Below are 21,845 nucleotides of genomic sequence, written 5' to 3' on the forward strand. Positions count from 1 at the left end.
AGTGGCTGCAGCTCTGAAGTGCTCTGCGTCAGACAGGAGAAAAGCGCTATACAAATGTTGGAATTATTATTATTATTATTATTATTATTCAATTGCTCGGCAGAAAGAAGAGACTCGGGTTTATAAAATATTTTTATTTTTCAGCATAAAGTGAACCACGTATGTTAGACATTTGTAATTTGACACATAAACCTGATTATTCAGAAAATGTTATGCAGCTGGAAAATGGACCAATCAATGCAGCTCCTCCTGTATTTGACTATTCGATTTCCAATCTGCAAATTGTATGGAAAATTAACATAAAATTTGCATCAGATTTTAACTTTAATTGGCATCGCATTGCCCATCCCTAGTTGGGATACATATAGGCGTTTATATTTTTGAGAGAATTGATGCCAATGTAAAGAAGTCAACAGCTAACTATGTGTTTAGGCCGGTTTCACACTACCAACCAGCAGTTTCGGTACGGCGTGATGGGTTGATCGAATCGCACTGCAATGCCAAAAAAGGCCTTCACAAATTCCTGCGCTTCTGCGTGGTAATGGGATTCATGTATGCTAATGAGGGCCTTAAAGAGAAACTCCGACCAAGAATTTAACTTTATCCCAATCAGTAGCTGATACCCCCTTTTACATGAGAAATCTATTCCTTTTCACAAACAGACCATCAGGGGGCGCTGTATGGCTGATATTGTGGTGAAACCCCTCCCACAAGAAACTGTGAGGACCATGGTCCTGGCAGTTTCCTGTCTGTGAAGCTTGTTGCATTGTGGGAAATAGCTGTTTACACCTGTTTCCAACTGCCAAAAAACCATGCAGCAGCTAAATCGCCTGCTAGCAGTAAAAATGTCACCATGTGATAAATGTCAGAATATAAATCAGGGATTTAAAGGACTTTACAATGGGCAAACACTGACTAAATCATTTATACATAATTATTGTAAAAATGAAGCACTTTTTTATTACATTATTATCACTGGAGTTCCTCTTTAAAGAGGCTCTCTAGCACTCACTTCCTGTAGCAGAAATATGTATTGCAAAGAAGTGTCCCCAAAAAAGTGCTTCCGCGCATTAGCGCTGCAAATTAAGGCCGAACAATATAAAAAGTAGCATTGCCATAGGTTTACATGACTACTGGTAGCCGTAAATCGCCGCACATGCAGGCCCCTAACGCGGTGTTGCCCACGCTTCAATTTGGAGATTCCGGTGAATTGCATTGCAAGCCACTAGGTATGAAATGCCCCATAGACATTCATTGGTGTAGCGCTGAATTGCGGCAAAACAGGGTAACACAAGGCACCAGTGTGATAAGGGCCTTAAAATTTCTTACAGGTTTGATTTGAATTTTTTTTACCTGATCTTACCATAAACCGTGATATTTGTATTAGCTTGGATCGCTTCGCATTTCTAACCTGTAGATTGAGGTGTTGGTTATAATAATCCTTTTTAGGCTCACAAGGCCTCAGAAATGGCGTCTCCCATGAAATGGGTTAAGTGGCATTGGTAAAGTCCTTGACTTCTGATCAGAGGAATGTTCTTATTCAGTAGGTAAGAATTTATACCCCTTCCAGTATTTGTCATCATTTTAATTCTAACCTGAGCACCTCTTTGTAAGTCCACTTCCACATTTAAGACATAAACCAGGATCCTATCAGGGTAGTCAGATACTTTTTGAAATATATACAAGGACACACAGAGACGTATGGCACTGTTTTTCTCCTAAAACTTAAACAGTGGTTGCCTATATTCCAACAACTTTCTACGAAATGAGTACATTTTTTGTTTCAAGATTTGTCCTTAATGGGCAAACTCATTTAATAGACCGAATTTTGTCTGCCATCGTTACTCCTCTGTATTTCCAAATCAGAAAATTCTTTCAGTCTTTGGGACTGTGACTCTTTCAAAGTGACACCCAAAACTGAGAGCTTTGAGATGCAAAATTGTTCTAAATCAGTCCAGTTGTGAGAACACCTTTCTTTGGTTGCAACAAAAGATCTGAGAACTATCCTTCCTCATAACTATATCTCTCCATCACAGTTCTACTCTCTTTCCAAATGACCGGGCCCTTTTCTTCTTGTAGTCTCCTCAGTTTTAAGCAGAAAACTCAGGACAAGTCTTCACTGCTGACGCCAATTAATTCTGCAATACTGTTTTGCGCCTGCGCATAAATTATTGTTCTTTTCAGAAACACTATTCTGCGTGATATCTCAGTTGAAGCACAAACTGGTTACCTAACTGCCGGAACCACATACTGTGCGACCAGAGGAAGCTACAGGCCTTCAGTCCTCATGGTGACCTTGTGCACACACAAAGGTCGCACCACCAAAGCACCATGACTGGTGACCTGGGTGGAGGTGGGAGATCCCAAGAAGATTTCAAAACTGTCCCACGTCCCCACATCATATAACTGAGACTCGGCTGTTCTTTATGTAGATGTGGTAGGGGTCGCTGCGCTTGTCAACTTTCTTCGACCTCGTGTATCCGAGGATTAAACTGCCCACTGTCACAGCGAAGAGGAACATGACGAAGATGATGAAGATGTAGGCGTTATCGTCCTTGTTGTGACTCCCGGCCTTGGTGTTAGTGTCGTTGAGCTGCATGGGCGGCTGGCACGGCTGGTTGTTCAAGGTCTTGTTGATGGCCTGCAGCACGATGTGGATGTTCTCTAGTAGTTTCTCCATTGGTTTGGCGGTCTCCATCTCATTGAGGATTACACGGATGGGTTGGAGGCTTCAGAACGGGACCTGGAGGACAAAGAGACAGCATTACATGGAGTACCTGAGAGAGAGGAAGCCTCATTGACCACATGGTGACAGATTGTCGTAATGAACATCTACTTGAGGATATTGAAGGAAAAAAGGCGGTAAGGGAATGTCGGAGGACACTAAGAGCCAATATGGTATAATTTTATGAAACAGGGATTAGGACGACATGAATAATTATACTCACCACACTACTACACTAGGCTAGTGGGGAGAACAAACCCACCCCCACTCGTATTAAAAAGTCTCTCTCTGTAGTGATGGAGAAAACCACTAAAAGGATATATCCCTTCACACAATGTGGTACGATTATGTACGTGCTTCAAGTACAAGAGTAGAAATCAACCCCTCCCAATATCCCCGCTGCTAGTATAGTGCACCAGGAAGTAGGATGAGGATGTCTTTACTGAAGATGTTCCTCCCCTCCCCCTTATGGAAAAGGGGCCGTCACTTCCTGTCCAAATGACACAAATGCTGGTTCATATATTACAGGCCGAGTTTAGGCACAGCATTTATTATATGCATGTCATAGAACAGGATTGACTGGAACAAGCAGATCATAGAGCCTTAGCAACCTCTTACTCCCTGCTAGCATCCCTCTCTTAGCCATTTTAAAGAGACACTGAAGTGGAAAAAAAATGTAGAATATAATGATTTGTATGTGTAGTACAGCTAAGAAATAAAGCATTAGGAGCACAGATATGAGTCTTATATTGTTTCCAGTACAGGAAGAGTTAAGAAACTCCAGTTGTTATCTATGTAAAAAAGCCATTGAGCTCTAAAGTCGCAGAGAGCTCTGAAGCTTGTTATCTGAGCTATTAGTAAGGGCCCTTTTCCACTAGCAGTCCCTAGCGTTCACGCTGAATGCTAGCGATTGCGATTCAGCAAATGTACAAAATTTTGCGTCGATTTCCCGACGTTTACGATCGCGATTTTGCTATGCTATGCACTGCATAGCAAAATTGTGGCAAAAATCGTTCCGTGGCGCAATCGCGATTGAGTAAAAAACGAATCGCGGTAGTGGAAATTACCTACCGCGATTCCTATGTTAAAAAGCAAACTGTAGCGATTTTAAAATCACTAGCAGTTTGCAGTTTTGCGATTAAGCAATCGCAAACGCTCTAGTGGAAAAGGGCCCTTAAGGATTTTATTTTTCTCAATAGGTCAATAGTTCACAGCTTGCTCTGTAAAAACATTGAGAATGCTGAGTAGTGTGTAATCTGCACATATTAGATGCATGGCAGTGACTGTAAGCCAGATAACTAGAGATTAAGGTGTTGGGGCCCCTGAGGTGCCTTATAGTCTAATAGCAATCAGTGTGTGATGGCTGGGGTGGGAGGGGCACGCTTTGGTGTCTCAGCCTTGGGTGCTGGAGGAATCTTGTCCTGGCTCTGCATACACTCTGTCCTCTGATGGAGCAGAACTGGCTCTGAAGACTTCCCCAGCATCACTACATTACACAGCACTTGGGAAGGGGTAGAGAGGCTGGGGGGAAGGACGTTTTACACAAGACCCTGCTGCGCACTAAATCAGGACTGTCTACAAATATTTGTCTACAAAACTTTATATGATCCATTATCAGTGGCTGAGCAGATGCAGTCATTAGAACAATTGTGCAGAGAGCAGAAAGCTTTTTCTCTCTGTGCCCTTAGTTGTCAGTCTCTCAGGACAGGCAAAAGAAACTTCTCCCCCCATGGGCCCCCCTGCAGCTGCATCCCTTGCAGAGGTCTATTGTTACGCCCCTGCTTGCAAGATGGGCCTCCAAGCTGTGAGGCTCACCAGGCAAGGGAAATGGTGTGAACAAAGTTTTGCTGGGGGGCCTCATGACTTGTAGTTCCGCCTCAGTCTGCTACTGATGCTAAAGTTGCCCATGCATCTGGCAGTGTATGGGCAGATCGACCAAGAGACAGATCTTTAACTGCTCAAATCTGATCGGAGAGAGATCTGTCAGCTGCCCATACACCACAGTCCGATGCCCGATCGATTTCAGCATGAAACCTTTTGGTAATCGGCTGCGTAACGGCACCTCTGCATGTCCCTTCAAATGTTAATGTGCCCCCCATTGGCCGCGGCTACTGCGCATAGCACATGGCGCATGCGTGACGTCACCAGTGCTATATGCAGCGGCCATGTGGGATGTGACTGGAGGAGGCAGGAGCAGCAGGACACTACTGGCGGCCAGCTGAGAGATTTCAATGCATGGGGGGCACATTTTGGGGGTTCCATTGCATTCGTCACTCGTCCCGATATCATATGCTGTTACCCCCGAGCAACCGATCTACCACGATGGCCGGAGATTTTCCAGTTTGCTTGATCAATATATTCGTTAATCAGGCATGCGTGTTGCGGCAAAGATTTTCATCCGAATCGGATCACTAGATGTATGGCCACCAAGAGTGTCGGAATGAAGACTGACAGTGTCAGGAGGCAGACTCCTCTTACATAAACTTTTTGCACCACTTCCTATTTGGATAGGAAAAGAGAAAGAATATATTTTTTTTTTACTGTGACACAGACAGAGATAAAAGCCCAGAAGTTATTCTAACTCATTCTTGCTCTAGTTAGAAACTGAAGTTGGCACTTTTAGAATCTGAAGTTCTGCTGAAGTTGGCAATTTGTTATAGAAACTGACACTTTAATCCAATAAACGTGGCAATGTGGCGCTGTGCCCAGATGATTGGAGCCCAGGGGGATGGCTACAGAACAATAGGGCTCTTTCACTGCGCCCGGCGTGTCTGCAAGAACTGCTATGATCTGTCTAATTAGAGACAATGTCATTGTTTTCTTACACTTCAAGGAGGAGCCGCATCTCTCTGCATTCTCCAGAGGGCGAGACTCGCGGCCCGCCAGCGGTCTGCAAACACGCCAAAGTGTAACTACTGCGACAGCTGCTCCTACAGGTGCTGGGGGGGCGGGGTTTGTGAGGGGGCCCGTAACGCATACATGCAAAATGGGCCCTAGGGAAATTTGGGTGTTGAAAATTGCTGCTACTAAAATATTGGTAAAATTATCGATATTCAAAATGTTACCGATATTTTTCTATTGCTAAACCTAACCCAATTCTCACATGAGCACTCCCCCTAGTTAGGCCTAACCCTAACCGACTACCAAAGCAATGCCTAAACCTAACTAATCCCCTCGATGCCTGACCCTAAGCAACCACCCCTACCAATGCCATACCTTAACCAAACTCCCCACCACACCACCACCGATGCCTAACCCTAACTGACCAAACCAACCAATGCGTAACCTTAACCAATCCCCTCACTGATGCCTGACCCAAACTGACCACCCTACCGATGCCTTACCTTAACCAAACCCCCCACCCCCACCGATGCCTAACCCTAACTGACCAAACCAATGCCTAACCCTAACTAATCCCCTCGATGCCTGACCCTAACCGACCACACTCCACTAATGCCATACCTTAACCAAACTCTCCCCCCCCCCCCCCCCCCCCACACACACCACCACCAATGCCTAACCCTAACCAATCGAAGCAGGTCACTTCAGTGTGCGTTCTTTCCTGTGCTGTGCCTGACCTGGGCGTCGCCATAGATGTAATGTTATTACGTCTATGGCCGTACAGCGGTATAAACAGTAGGGGCTCATCCACTTCATGACGCGCAGATGGCCGTGCGATCGGAACGCAATTCGTACGTTCACACGCCATCTGCACCGCGACGCGCTGCTGATCCCATTCATTTCAGTGAATGGGTCAGCGCTGCGCTTGCAGGCAGAACGCATGCAGCAGTACACAAGCGCATCGCACTGCTGTGCAGCGCCTATGATGTGAACGGGAAAAGCGCTGTCTATGCCCTTCCGCCGTTCTTGCGTGTCGCACATCATACATGCTGCCAAATGCACACAGAAGCGCATCATGATGTGATCGAGCCCTTTATCAGGTGTTGGCGACAGCCGGACACCCAATGACTTCTCTCTACAGGTTGGTACGACTTGGAGACGAAATAATATTTTACACCACCTGGCATTCCAGCGGCAGCAGGGTGAGCCATCATTTGGCTCACCCTGCGCCCAACTGACCAGTTGGCCAAATCACACGTTGGCCTATCCGGTCCCCCCCACCGATGTCTAACCCTAACCGACCACCCCACTGATGCCTGACTCTAACCAACCCAGATGCCTAATCCTCACTGCCCACTCCCATACCTAACCCTAACTGACTAAGCCCCTCCCCAATGCCTAGCCCTAACTCACCCCACCCCCCAATGCCTAACTCTATCTTACAACCCCTCATGCCTAACTCTAACCAAACCTTTTGCTCTTAAGGTGGAAGTTTAGGAAGATGGAACGCACCATAGAAAACATCAGAAGGGAGGCAGAGGCTAGCTGAATGAACCTCCCGCATACACTGATCTCGTCTTTCACACACTGCAGGACAATCTCGCTTTACGCTCATCCCTAACGACCGCTGTGTGGCTTGGCCATTTGGGGCAGCACAGGGGGAGGGGGCCACCACAGGGAAAGCCTCATGGCCTGCTGGATATTAGTGACAGTTTGGAATCTCTTACGATGGCGTCAGTTTAGAAGAAATAAAATGACACTCACTCCTGTTGTCATCCCAACACAGGAAGTGCGACCAGACCTCATTGATTTTACTCCAGAAACTTCTACAGATAAAAACAAGAGATAAGAGATGAGCAATGCTAGAACAATGCCTTCATTTTACTTCACACATCCATGGACACAACATGTCTTTTCACACGTTTTCCCTGAACTTCCTGTTTAGGTTCTCCAGTGGTTTAGGATAATTGTAGTAAAGAATCCCCACAGTCCAGACAGTCCTGCTGGCCGATACCTCATGGTTAGGGCAACCAGACTTCCTCCAAATGAAGGACACACCCTCTTTTTTAGCATGGTTTCCTCCGTACTACAGGCAGTTAAAAAATTCAGTAAAATGTCCTCCTTTCACAGAATCACAGAGGTGACCGTTTAATTACATAAGATATACAGTATACTGAGATGGAGCAGCCTTTGGCTATTCTCAATTCATCTACTTGACATTACGTCTTCCTGTTATCAATAAGCATACCATGAAGTAGTTGGCGTGGCAACGCCATTTTATATTCTAGTTTCACCCGAGTCCCGACAGAATAGCTCCCAACAATCCCTTTTTGCAAGGGACAGTCCCTCTTTGGGATCCAAATCTCTCCAGATCTGTGTAAATATGTGTATTTTTCTATTGAAAAATGTGTTTAATTGACTCTAAACTTCATTCCCATCCTTTAAATTAATGAATTTATGAATTTTAAATGTTAATGTGAAGAGAAACTAGTGATGATAGAAAGGATCTGTGCGGTCTGAATTCTAAAATGACGGCTTTTGCTTATACATTTTTAGTGGTTCGAGTGGCTGGGGTGTGGCAGGGGTGTGGAAGGGGTGTGGTTAGGGGTGTGGCAGGGGCATGTCTTAAAGTGTTTGTCTTTCTCATCTCAAAAAGTTGAGATATATATATATATCAACGGACAGCGGTTAGCAGTTAATTGTCTAAAAAAAAAGTCCAATTCAAAAGAAACAGAAAAGTCTCAGTAAAGTTCTCACTAAATTGTAATCACTATGTGTCAGGCTTGGCAACTATGGAGTTTTAAAGTATGTTTAGCCATTTTTGTCCTCCCTTTTGACTGTGCCCTCCTTCTCATCCGAACCCATCTGGTCACCCTACTCATGGTGCCCCGCCCGTCAAGCCAATGGAGCGGATTGGCTGCAGCCAGCTGTGGAATGTCCTCACGCACAAAGTGTTACATTGTTTCTGCAGCATCCACACAAAGACACAATCAAATCTCAATGTCCTTCGTTCACCGAGCGGGGGGGGGGGGGGGGGGGTAGGAATCAAAGAGCTGTACCAGCTTAGTAGTGCGAATTTGGTAATGAAATCCAATTACAAAGTTGATTATTTTACTGCCCTGGTTCTCAATAGCAGCGTAGCCAGAAAAGTTGACTTACACTTTAAGCAGACATGCATGATACATGTGGTGCACCAACCTCCCAGACGGAGAGCAGGACCATCCACCAGGCAATCTAGACAGGTGCTTGGGGCCTAGTGGGTGTCAAGGGGACCACCAGCCACCTTCTCTGACCTCTCTTCACTTCAGCTTACCAAAAAGACCTCGAGGGGCCCCAAATCTTCTACCTTGCCTAGGGCCCCATTACATCTTAATCCATCTCTATCCAGACGGACCCTCTGGCCCAATAATTTCAACAATTTTCAGCACAACTGTGGAACTTTAACCTCCTTGGCGGTAACCCCGAGCTAGGTTCGGGGTGGAAAACTGCAGCTCAGAGCAGTTATCCCGACCTCTGCTCGGGGCAGCTGCCGGAGGCTGAATGCAGAGCAATGCGGACGTTTCTACATACCTCCCGGGGATCCCGTCGGCCGCCATTCTTCTTCCTCTCCTCCGAGGCTCTGCTTACTGCTGGTGAGATCGCCGACTGTCGTCATGACGACAGCCGGCAATTTCACTTTAGAATTGCAGCACCACCCGGAGGATGGAGGCATAACTGCAGCGCTGGAGCCAGTGAGGTGAGTGATTGAAAAACTGCTGCAGATTTCACTGGCAGCGTGATTTTTTCCCAGGTTTTAGGGTCTGAAAGGGTGCAAAAAAATTGCACCGTTTTTAGACCCAAAAATCTGGAAAGAATCATACCGCCAAGGGGGTTAAGGTGGCCACAAACTACACATTAAAAACATTTGATTGTCTCGCTGTTTTATAAAAATTGATTAATTGTACGAAAAAATCAAAAGCTATTTTTTTTTTTCCAATCGAATTTCAATTTCCTATTTTTTCTTATACGAGTTGATCGGGAGTGGTGGAAAATTCTGATAAATAGGAAATTGAACGGTGTAGAATAGATTGTCAGTTTCCTGATGTTTAGATCCAAGCTATTTTTTGATCCTCTTTTTCATAATTGTGGAGAAATCAAACACACGTGCGATACATTGGTTAGATGTTTCATACTATGAATCTGGAAAATTGATTGTAATTCTATGATCAGATCACAATATAAAAAATTGTATGGTGTGTGTTAATGGTACAATATATTCATCAGATGCAAATTTTCGACGCAATATTTATCTTCAAATTATACAGGAAACAGCATTGGTAAAAATCAATATGAAATGATTCTTTGGTCGATTGGAACTGAAAATTCTGTCAATCCGAGAAAATGCCCTAAGCAACCTGTTTATGGGAACAAGCAAGAATTAACTTCTGATTACATTCGATCATAAAAAGTGTGTTGAAAGATTGCATCTGATGTAAAAATTGTACTATCAATGGGCACCTTTATAGTGGCAACTTAATAAAACATAAACACACATACAGTGGAGGAAATAATTATTTGACCCCTCACTGATTTTGTAAGTTTGTCCAATGACAAAGAAATGAAAAGTCTCAGAACAGTATCATTTCAATGGTAGGTTTATTTTAACAGTGGCAGATAGCACATCAAAAGGAAAATCGAAAAAATAACCTTAAATAAAAGATAGCAACTGATTTGCATTTCATTGACTGAAATACGTTTTTGAACCCTCTAACAATAAAAGACTTACCGTAATACTTAGTGGAAAAACCCTTGTTTGCAAGCACAGAGGTCAAACGTTTCTTGTAATTGATGACCAAGTTTTTAGGAGGAATGTTGGTCCACTCCTCTTTGCAGATCATCTCTAAATCCCTAAGGTTTCTCTGTGCAACTCTGAGCTTGAGCTCCCTCCATAGGTTTTCTATTGGATTAAGGTCCGGAGACTGACTAGGCCACTCCATGACCTTAATGTGCTTCTTCTTGAGCTACTCCTTTGTTGCCTTTGCTGTATGTTCATTTCAATGGTAGGTTTATTTTAACAGTGGCAGATAGCACATCAAAAGGAAAATCGAAAAAATAACCTTAAATAAAAGATAGCAACTGATTTGCATTTTATTGAGTGAAATAAGTTTTTGAACCCCTACCAACCATTAAGAGTTCTGGCTCCCACACAGTGGTTAGGTTTTTTTCCACTAAGAATTAAGTCTTTTATTGTTAGAGGGTTCAAAAACTCATTTCATTCAATGAAATGCAAATCAGTTGCTATCTTTTATTTAAGGTTATTTTTTCGATTTTCCTTTTGATGTGCTATCTGCCACTGTTAAAATAAACCTACCATTGAAATGATACTGTTCTGAGACTTTTCATTTCTTTGTCATTGGACAAACTTACAAAATCAGTGAGGGGTCAAATAATTATTTCCTCCACTGTACCATGCTAGTTCAATTGCTAATAAGTTTGTATTCAAAAAAAGTGGACCTGTATAAGTCAAACAGGAACAATGAGTACACACCAACTACAAATGTCAGCAAGACAATCATTGGTTACATAACAATGCAATTGTAATAGATATACAACAAGCGCCTGGACCCTGCTTGGAGTAAATATCACATGCCCATAGATACAAATGCAACATTCCAGCACATATAGTGCATATAATGCAAGTAGTAGTGTGATCCATGTATAGTTCATCAAAAATGTCAATGTCCCTTTAAGGAATTAGAAAAGTTCGTGGCAAGCTGTAGCAAACTCAATTAAGATAAATGCGATTTCTGCAGAGGAGGTGCTGCCACCCCCAAATATTGAACAGACGTCGGCGTTTCGTATAATGATCCTTTCTCAATGGGTTGTTTTGACAGTGGAAAATAGGCCACTCAAGCTTGGCAGCGTGGCAGAGTCAGCATCCTCAGCGTACTCATTGTTCCTGTTTGACCTATACAGGTCCACTTTTTTTTAATACAAACTTATTAGCAATAGAACTAGCATGGTGTGCATGTTTATGCTTTATAAAGTTTATGTTATTTTGACACAGCATCCAAGTGTGGTAACAGCATTCTGATTGTACTCTACCAAACCAATTTAGGTGTTTCCTAATAATTATATCTTGCACCTTTATAATAGCCACCCACCATACAATTTAGGAATGACAATCAATTTTTCTGATTGATAGTAACATTTTAGACTATTCAGTCTCACACACTAGATTCTGACCATCGTTTGTGAGTAGCAGATCACTGTGCCTGGCATCTACAGAGATCTCCAGCAAGGATCTTAAGGTGCCCGATTTGCGCATCCATATCCCGCAGATTCGATCACAATGTGGTGTGGCAGCCGAGCCCGATCGTCCTCTCAGCCGGAAATCAATTGAAACGATTGATCCGGAATGCTGGAAAGATCTCGCTTGAAAGCCGTCAGTCAGGTGCGTGGCAGTAGCGGCGTTCAATTTCCCGACAGCAGAAGGACCCCTAGTTGGTCGTTGTCCCCCCCCCCCTACCATATGTAATGTATAGCCCCAGACCTGGGGTGAGTATGCCGTGTAGTTTTGGCTCTCCTGTCACATGTGCATGCGGCGTGGTCAAGGGGTACATGCGACCCTGACAGCACTGGTGAAAGGCGCAGAGGAGATGCGTAGGCCAAGACTACACACACTGACCACGGGTCTGGACGGAGGGGAGAGACACATTTCTTCAGGGAGACCTGAGAGGTCCGGCAGGCCGATGTGGTTGCACAGATTTCCATCAGATTTCATCATAAAATCATCAGTCTGCACATGTGTGGAAGGAATCGATCCCTCCCTTTGGATTGGATCAGAGAGGGATCTAGCTGATGATTAAATCTGCCAGTGTATGGGCACCTTAACCACTTTATCCACCACTACAGTATATCTATGTCCTCTGTGACTTCATCTAAGCCACGAGTCAGTAGATATCCGTCTTGTAGCAGAAGCAGTGCTGTGCAGGATTGGGCTGGCTCCTGTGCACATTTCTGGCACTATATGATTCAGCACTAATTGGTGAATGGGAATATAGGTTTCCTGAGCTAATGAGATTGATTTTTACCATTAAAAATACTTTTATTTTCTCATTTCATAGTGAAAAATACACACTGTAGCATTATTTCAGAATCATATATCTTCACTATAAATTGTGACAGGAACATAATCTAAGTTTTGTGATAAGCAGTAAGAATAGCCAAACAAAATTTGTGGTTTTTATCTAAAGTAGCACTTTTTATTTTTAAACTGGAATTGGTAAAACTGAGAAATAATGTGTTTTTTTTTCAATTTTTTTCCTTTTTTTCCCATTAAAATTCATAGAAAACAAAATTGTTTGAGGGAAAAAAATGGCATACAATGAAAGCCTAGTTTGTCTTGAAAAAAACAGTATATATTTAATTTCTGTGTCCTAAGTAGGAATAAAGTTACTTCTGATTAAATAGGGACATAGCTAAACTGTCAAAACTGCTCTGGTCCATAAGTGGGAAACAAAGTGTGGATGCGAAGCGGTTAATAAGCATTTCACAAAATGTAGACTGGATTCTTTCTTTTAAAAAAAAACACCAACTGTCTCCTATTACATATATTAGGAATCCTCTTCTGGGTCAGATTGGAGCATAGTGCGGGCTGCTGAGAGGTAACTTAGCAGTTGTGTGACTGTCATCTGCTTCTGGGGCAAACCAGGAAAACAAGTGTGTTCCCTCTCCTCCCTCCTGACTCACTGACGCCTGTGCTCAGCTCTACAGCTGGCCTGATTCTTATCATTTTGAGACTGAGCTGTAGTGCCGGCCACAAAGTGTTTTCCTCTCAGTCGAGGGAGGGGATGAGTAAAGTCAAGAGCTCTATGCCAACAGGGAAAGACTGGATGCTACCTCCTCCCTCACTTCCTACTGTGTGAGTGATGATGGGACAGAGGAAGGGGCGTGTCATCTTTCTGTTCAGTGACATTGGACTCACCTCACTGGAATGCAGCCAGCCAGGTATTTTAAAGGGAACCTAAAGCGAGTAAAATGATTTAAAATAAACACATGACGTAGCTGCAAATGAATATTACATACTTACCTCACCGTCAGTTCCTCTCAGATGCTCAGCATTTTCTTCTTACAGTGATCCCTTCCAATTATACCAGTTGCTGTCAGTTATATATCAGCTGCTGTCAGTTACAACTGAACGTGCAAGGTAATGTCCATGTTTCCCTATGGCTCAAGTGGTAGATATTACAAGTTAACAGTGTGCTGACCAGAAAGCTGTTATGGTGTAATGGCCATTTTTAAAATGGAGGATGGAGAATTCCATTGATCACAGTGGACAAATGGGACGCAGGAGAGGAGAAAGAGATTTATAAGTAGACTACACAGGAGGTAAGTATGACCTGTGTATGGTTCTTTTGACTTTTTATTTTCAGTTCAGGTTATATAATGCAATAAGTACAGCTGTGCAATGCACAAAATATAATGCATTGCTAATGAATGCAAATTTACTATCCCGTGCATCCATGTGACACGGCCTTTATTGTGCTGACGAGGATGACAAGCATGCACATAAATAACAGGACATGGAAAACTCCAGGCTGGTAAACCTTCACTTGCAGGTTACTTTCAGAGCAGAGTTTCAGGTTATTACCAATAAAATATTTACTAGTTGTCTTTGAAGGACTGCTGAAGTGAGGGGGATATGGAGGCTGTCATATATATTTTTTTAAACAATACCAGTTTCCTGGTAGTCCTGCTGATCTCTTTGGCTGCAGTAGTGTCTGAATCACACACCTGAAACAAGCATGCCATGCAGTTTATCGGGTCAGATTTTGTTCAGAAACATCTCCACAATCTCTCTCCCCTGTACATCTCCTCACTAATTTCCACATACCAAAGCAACTGCAATCTCAGATCTGCACACGAGATTCACCTCCTCACATAATCACATATAAAAGACTTCTCATGTGCTCCACTCCTCCTCTGGTATGCCTTTCATCCATCACTCTCCAACCTTTAAAAACTTTAAACGCCCCACCAAAAACTCACTTTTTTCTGACAAGCATATATATGCTCTACCATACCTCCCAAATTTTTGAGATGAGAAAGAGGGACACTTAAGCCAAGCCCCTGCCACACCCCTGATCACGCCCCTGGTCACACACACCATAAAGATTTCGTAAGAAAAATATGTTGTTTTCTAATTCAAACCACACTGGTCCTTTCTATCCTGGTTCATTTTCCTTCATATTAACATTTTACAATTAGCAATATATCAATTTAAAGGGTGGGAATAAAGTTTAGAGTCAAACACATTTTTAGTAGAGAAATAAATATATTTACATAGAAAGAGGGACAAAGTCCTGAAAGAGGGACAAATCAGGAGGAAAGAGGGACAGGGCTCCCAAAGAGGACCTGTCCCTCCAAAAGAGGGACAGTTGGGAATTATGGCTCTACCTTTGGCCATTACTCCTGTGAACTAAGGCCAAGGTGCATCCCTAATAGATATCCTAAAAACACTACTTCTAGGTATGTTTATTGTATATTTCCCCACCTCTTGTTTCTCCCTATTCCTTTAGATTGTAAGCTGGCAAGGGCACGGCTCTCTCCCCCTTTTGTGTCTCGGAATTGTTAGACATTTTATTCATCGTTTTACGTTTGTCACTGTAATGACCAATTCTTTGTTTTGTCACAATTCTGTATTTAGTACCAATTCTGCACTCTGTATATTGGTGTATACCATTGTCTGTATTATTATATACCCCCGTGTTTTATTACGTATTACACATGGAATACGTTGGCGCTTTATAAATCAATAATAATCGACATGCATTTCAGAGTCTATGGCTAAAAGTATTTATGCTACACATACAATTTTGTGTTAGATGGTTCGATAGATCATTTCCGTCATGCCCGATTTTCGATTGTTTTTCTGGTCGATTTCTCATAGAAGTGAATGGAAATAAATAAGAATAGAGACTCGAGAGGGAAATCAACCAGAAAATCGAATCGAAAATCGTTTGGACAGAAAATCGAGTGAAAAAAACCCGCATTGTGTGTACCTAGCAATAGAGGCAGAGGATCAGCGGGACAGCCAGGCAATATGCATTCTTTAAGGCTACTTTCCCACCAGGACGTTGCGTTTTAGGGGACGTTATGGTCGCATAACGTGCCCCTAACGCAACGCCTGGTGCTCTTGGATGTGGACGTCAGAGTGAGCCGTGTTGTGCAGCTCACTCTGGCGTCCGTGATGCCATGATGCGTACTCTTGGACGCATGCGGCATCACGTGGTCCCGCCCGACCAATCGCCGCACAGAGCGGCGCTCCAGGAAGTAAACACTGCACGTCACTGAGTGCAGTGAATATTAATTAGCCATGTGGCTGGCCGCAGAGGAGGAGGAGGGGAGACTTCCTCCTCCAACATCACTGAGCATGTGCAAGCAGTCTAACGCGGCTTAGCCGCTTATAACGCACAGCATGCAGCACTTTAACTTGACGTGCAGCGTTACAATGTAACGCAACGTGGGCACTGTGATCATTTCATTACTGTGAGTTGGGCTGCGTTACAGGCTGCTCTAACGTGCGCCTGTAACGTCTCACTGTGAAAGCAGCCTAAAAGGAAATAAATATGGCAGCCTCCATATCCCTCTCACATCACTCGTCCTTTAAGGTGAACGTGAGGGGAGAGTGAATTGACTAGTGTCAGGGTCGCTGTTAGTGTAAAAGTAATCTACCATCTTTGCTCTGCCTAAAATAATCATAGCAGGATCTCATGAAAACTCAGCTAGCCTAAAGCTACCTGCATACTATCAGTGATCATTTGGGGTGACAGTTTAGGAGCAGCTATACAGACATGTTCCTTGGATTTTGACTAAGCAGGCCGTTCTGTTCTATGGAGAGGGGGTGGAAAGGACGAGTGGGGGAATACTACTGCTGGGAGAACAATAGCACAGCATTGTCAGCAACTGCAGGTGACACCTGAACTCCCTGTGAAAATCATGAATGATTGTTCCAGGCATATAAATGACAATTTATTAAAAGGGAACCTGAAGCGAGTAAAATTATTTCAAATAAACACATGACGTAGCTGCAAATTAATATGGTACTTGTGTATTATCCCGTCTAGCAGAACGGGCTCGGCAGTTAGACAGGCTGGAAAAGTGTGCACTGTACTTCTTGAGCAGCGGATTCACCACAGATCAGCTGCTCCGTTCCACACAGCTTTCCTCACTGTGCTGTGTTGGCTTTTCTGTCAGCGATCAGACCGCAGAACAATAGAGAGCAATAATGAAAGAGGCATGAAGCCTTACAGCCTGGAGGAGGGAAATTACAAGTGATTCTAGCGGCATACCAACTCTGCCTAATCACATTACAGGGAAGAGGACTTGCTGAGCACCAGCACAAGGTGATCCACCTCACACCCTCTGCTATGTACAGCGCTGTGCCCTGCAGAAATCTGCCCGCTATCATACAGCTGGTCTATAAAAGGGTCTCGCCCCTAATCACAGCCCACCAGGGGAGAGCTTACCTAAGCGGGGATCAGTGGCTGCTATGGAGCGGAGGTCAACTGCATTCAGTGTGCTGTACAGCCCCTCTACTCACATCTTACACAGACAAGTGTTGTGACTTCGGGATGGGCTACAACACTGCCAGTGAGGAAAGCTGTGTGGAACAGAGCCGCTGATCTGTGGTGAAACAGCTGCTCAAGAAGCACAGTGCACGCTTTTCCAGCCTGTCTAACTGCCGAGCCCGTTCTGCTAGACGGGATAATACACAAGTACCATTAATATTACATACTTACCTCACAGTCAGTTCCTCTCAGAAGCTCACTATTTTCTTCTTACAGTGATCCCTTCCAGTTCTGACGATATTTTGTCAGAACTGAAATATACCGGTTGCTGTCAGTTATGTATCAGCAGCTGTCAGTTACAACTGAATGTGCAAGGTAATGTCCATGTTTCCCTATGGCTCAAGTGGCTGTTGTTACAGTTTAACAGTGCGCTGACCAGGAAGCTGTTATGGGGTAATGGCCAATTTTAAAATGGAGGACGGAGAATTCTCTTGATCACAGTGGACAAATGGGGAGTAGACTACACAAGAGGTAAGTATGACCTGTGTGTGGTTATTTAAATTTTTTTATTTTCTGTTAAGGTTCTCTTTAAGTATTTATATAGCACTGGCATCTTCCGCAGCGTTGTACAGAGTATATTGTTTTGTCACTGACTGTCCTCAGAGGGGTTCACAAGTTTATACCTACCATAGTCCTATGTCTATATCGTGTAGTGCATGTATCATAGACTAGGGCCAATTTAGGGGGAAGCCAATTGATATGTTTTTGGGAGGAAACTGGACCACCCAGAGGAAACCCACACAGACAGGAGGAGTACATAACGTACAAACTCCTGGATGGGATCGAACCAGGAACCCAGTGCTGCAAGGTGAGAGCACTAACCACTATGCCATGGTGCTGCCCTGTGTGTATGTACCTTCAGTCTGCTACTGCTCTCAATTCTGTTTAGTTTCCTCCACCCCGTCCTCTTCCTCTCTGATTATTTTCCTGAGACACAAAGTCCCATTCACACATTTATTCTGTACAAACATTTTCTGAGCATTTATCCGACACAGGTAATGAGGGGTATAGAGTATTGTTTTCTTTGGACAACAGATGAAACTGCATCTAGATAGGCATTGCTCTGACTCTGCTGAACAAAAAGTTACTGTAAAATGGGAATCAGGGTGAGGCTGGAGGCGAGAGGAAACTCATACAGCACTTTATGCAATAACATTTTTGGGCAAAAAACTTGTAAAAATAGTAGGTTGTTTGATTTCATCTAGTCACATTGGAAGCAACAATGTCCTATGCCTGTCACTAAAAATACATTTAAGTGTTGGTAATAGTGTAGTCTAATGTCTTACCACATTATTATGTATTTATATACTGGCATCTTCTGCAGCACTTTGCAGAGTACATAGTTATGTCACTGACTGTCCTCAGAGGAGATCACAGTCTAATCCTACCATAGTCATAGTCTAATGTCCTACCATATTATTATTATGTATTTATATAGCACTGACATCTTCTGCAGTACTTTACAGGGCACATAGTCATGCCACTGACTGTCCTCAGAGCAGCTCACAATCTAATCCTACCATAGTCATAGTCTAATGTCCTACCATATTATTATTATGTATTTATATAGCACTGACATCTTCTGCAGTACTTTACAGGGCACATAGTCATGTCACTGACTGTCCTCAGAGGAGCTCACAATCTAATCCTACCATAGTCATAGCCTAATGTCCTACCATATTATTATTATGTATTTATATAGCACTGACATCTTCTGCAGCACTTTACAGAGTACATATGCATGTCACTGACAGTCCTCAGAGCAGCTCACAATCTAATCCTACCATAGTCATAGTCTAATGTCCTACCATATTATTATTATGTATTTATATAGCACTGACATCTTCTGCAGCACATTACAGAGTACATAGTCATGTTACTGACTGTCCTCAGAGGAGCACACAATCTAATCCTACCATAGTCAGTCTAATGTCCTACCATATTATTATTATGTATTTATATAGCACTGACATCCTCTGCAGCACATTACAGAGTACATAGTCATGTCACTGGCTGTCCTCAGAGGAGCTCACACTCTAATCCTACCATAGTCATAGTCTAATGTCCTACCATATTATTATTATGTATTTATATAGCACTGACATCCTCTGCAGCACATTACAGAGTACATAGTCATGTCACTGACTGTCCTCAGAGGAGCTCACAGTCTATTCCCTAGTGTGGTCCTTGGCCAGTTTTGGGGGGAACCCATTGCTTTTTCAGTATGGTTTAGGGAGGAGTGCCTAGAGGAGGAATCCCATACTAAAACAGACAGGACATGCCAGCATGCAGACAGTGTGGGGACTGGGGGGTGAGTCCTGGGATTTACTGCTGTAAGGTGCCCATACATCTAGCAATTTGGTTGTACGATCGACTATGCGATTCGATCCTTTTATAGAATTGAGAGAGAACTGAGTGTGCTCCAGGATTCCCATTCAATGAAAAGTGGCTGATTTCATGTGGAATTGACCAGCTTAGTTGATCGAGCAGGATGAGAGATATTGGTCAATCGCACAGGAATCGGTTACTGTTCCAATGTCATTCAATTGACTTTTAATCGATTTTTGCATTCACAGCATGGAGACACAACATCAGTCAAACTGAATGTGAAGGTGAATTGCATAGGATATCATTTGTAGTGTGTGGGTTACTAGTCAATCGACTTTCGATCAACCATACTGAAGTCGATTCCTTAATAAAGTCGATCACTTTGTTGATTGAATCAGAATTGCTAGATGTATGGCTACTGACTATACCACCATGCTATCTATATCCGTCATCTTATCGATAGATCAGTCAGTGCTCTGCAATCTTCTAGTTGTGGTCAGTATTCTTCCCTCACTATCTCTCGATATGACCCAGATCTTCTGCTGCGTCTGACCCTGTTCTGCTCTTGGAACCAATCACACCTTATCAATCAAATCTGGGGAATTCATAGATTCTGAACAGAGAGAGGTGCCTACACACATCCAATGCTGACAGAAAGCAACAGAACACATCGTTAGCCTTAAGCCTGGTATACACTTTCAATTATAATTGGGCAATCGCTGACCAATTTTCCAACCTTCATTTAGTATGAGAGTCAACAGATAGTGAATACTATGAGTAGATTGTGTAGATAAACCCTCATACTACAGATAGGTGGTAATATTGGTCAGTGATTGGCCAATCATGATTGAAAGTGTGTACCAGGCTAAAGGCTAGCGATGGGTTGTGCTGCTTTGCCTCGGCCAGCGATTGGCGTGGAGGGGCGTCCGAGGCCGCTGTACTCACACTGGATTCCTGGCAGAGGCGGTCGTTATCAGTTGCCTCGGATGAGTATCATCTGGTGTATACAGGGCTTTACCGACAATATCTATTCAAAGTATTCAAAATCTGTTGGCCCTCGAACTGCATGGAAGAGGTAAAATTCGCCAATCAAACTTGGAGTTGTTACGCACCTTCATCCTGCAAGCTGCAACCCCCATCTGGGCCATATCAGACGATAACAAGGGCTACTGGAAGTTATAAGTATTAGAGTAGTGGAAGGGGCGTAACTAGAAATCACTGGGCCCCCTTGCAAAACTACTTTGGATGGGGCCCCCTCCCGCCAAACCCACTCCCCCCGAAAGGCTAGAGGTAGAACAGTGCTGTACACAAGACCCTGCTGAACACTGAATAGGGACTGTCTACAATAATTTGTATGATTCCTTATCAGTGGCTGAGCAGATGCAGTCATTAGAACAATTGTGCAGAGAACAGAAAGCTTTTTCTCTCCATACCCTTAGTTGTCAGTCTCTCAGGATGGGGCCCCCAGTGGCTGCATCCCCTGCAGGGTCTATTGTTACGCCCCTGAGTAGTGGGATAAAGAAAATAAATCCAAGATAACCACCAATTCTCAGTGGTGGTTCAGGTACACACTGCATCTACACAAATTTCTCATTCCATAACAGTTCAGCAGCCCTCACTGTGATCTGATATGACCCAGGTAACAGGCTGCTTGATGATTCCAGTGTTCTCTGGGAAGCCTCAGTACATCAGATCCATTGCGTGTGACACAGACAGCCTCCTTCTTACCTGGATACAGAGAGATCCCTGAGAATGATGCTCCAGCTCCTCACTCTGATTCAGTGGCTGGTAGAAGTTATTCCTGGTAAATGTCTCCCTGCTGGTTGGAGTTTGACTCCTGCTGGTGGATAGGCAGGAGGAGAGGAGACGGCAGGTGCCGGGCTGCAGGGAGTACGAGCTGTGTGACCAAGTGACAGATCAGATCCACTTCACACTGTCTGACTCTCCGCAAGTGCTGTGCTGCTGTGATCTGCCATCCAGTGCTGTGGCCTCAGCTCCGCCCCTGACTCAGGCAGCCACGCCTCCTCCCTCCAGGACTCTCACACTAAACTTATGTCACAGAAAGGAAGCTTCCCAATCAGGATGATATTGGCTAACTTAGAAGAAAAAAGAGTAAGCTTTCAGCTAGTAAGCCTTCTTCAGACTCCATTCCTGTATGCTGAGCAGATGTTAGAACATTATTATTATTTCATATTATTATTTTTTATTTACATGGTGCCAACCTTTTTCCGTAGCGCTGTACATAGTACAAAACAAGGATTGGGGAACACATATACATGAGAAGTTTAAGACGCTGTACAGTCAGGACAATCAATGGTACAAATACATACATAGCTAAT

General features: G+C 43.6%; 1 protein-coding gene across 2 annotated transcripts; it reads right to left on the reverse strand.

The window, feature by feature from the left end:
* Positions 1 to 119: 119 nt before the first annotated feature.
* On the reverse strand, positions 120 to 21,480 carry KCNE3 (potassium voltage-gated channel subfamily E regulatory subunit 3). 2 transcript variants are annotated; one of them, XM_068264645.1, is made up of 3 exons: positions 21,235 to 21,480; positions 7,331 to 7,392; positions 120 to 2,743 (listed from the first exon to the last, which is right to left on the reverse strand). In XM_068264645.1, exon 3 carries the CDS (start codon positions 2,696 to 2,698, stop codon positions 2,399 to 2,401), a length of 300 nt encoding a protein of 99 aa, XP_068120746.1. In that variant the 5' UTR covers positions 2,699 to 2,743; positions 7,331 to 7,392; positions 21,235 to 21,480; the 3' UTR covers positions 120 to 2,398. The 2 variants fall into 2 exon arrangements, with proteins under 2 accessions (XP_068120746.1, XP_068120745.1); XM_068264644.1 differs by lacking the exon at positions 7,331 to 7,392 and having other exon boundaries at positions 21,235 to 21,479.
* Between the last annotated feature and the right edge of the window lie 365 nt (positions 21,481 to 21,845).

The sequence above is a fragment of the Hyperolius riggenbachi genome, chromosome 2 (genome assembly GCF_040937935.1).
Source record: "Hyperolius riggenbachi isolate aHypRig1 chromosome 2, aHypRig1.pri, whole genome shotgun sequence".
Lineage (NCBI taxonomy): Eukaryota > Metazoa > Chordata > Amphibia > Anura > Hyperoliidae > Hyperolius > Hyperolius riggenbachi.

Excerpts from the sequence above, each read along its gene's own strand:
- KCNE3 (XM_068264645.1), bottom strand. The coding sequence starts at position 2,698 with ATGGAGACCGCCAAACCAATGGAGAAACTACTAGAGAACATCCACATC.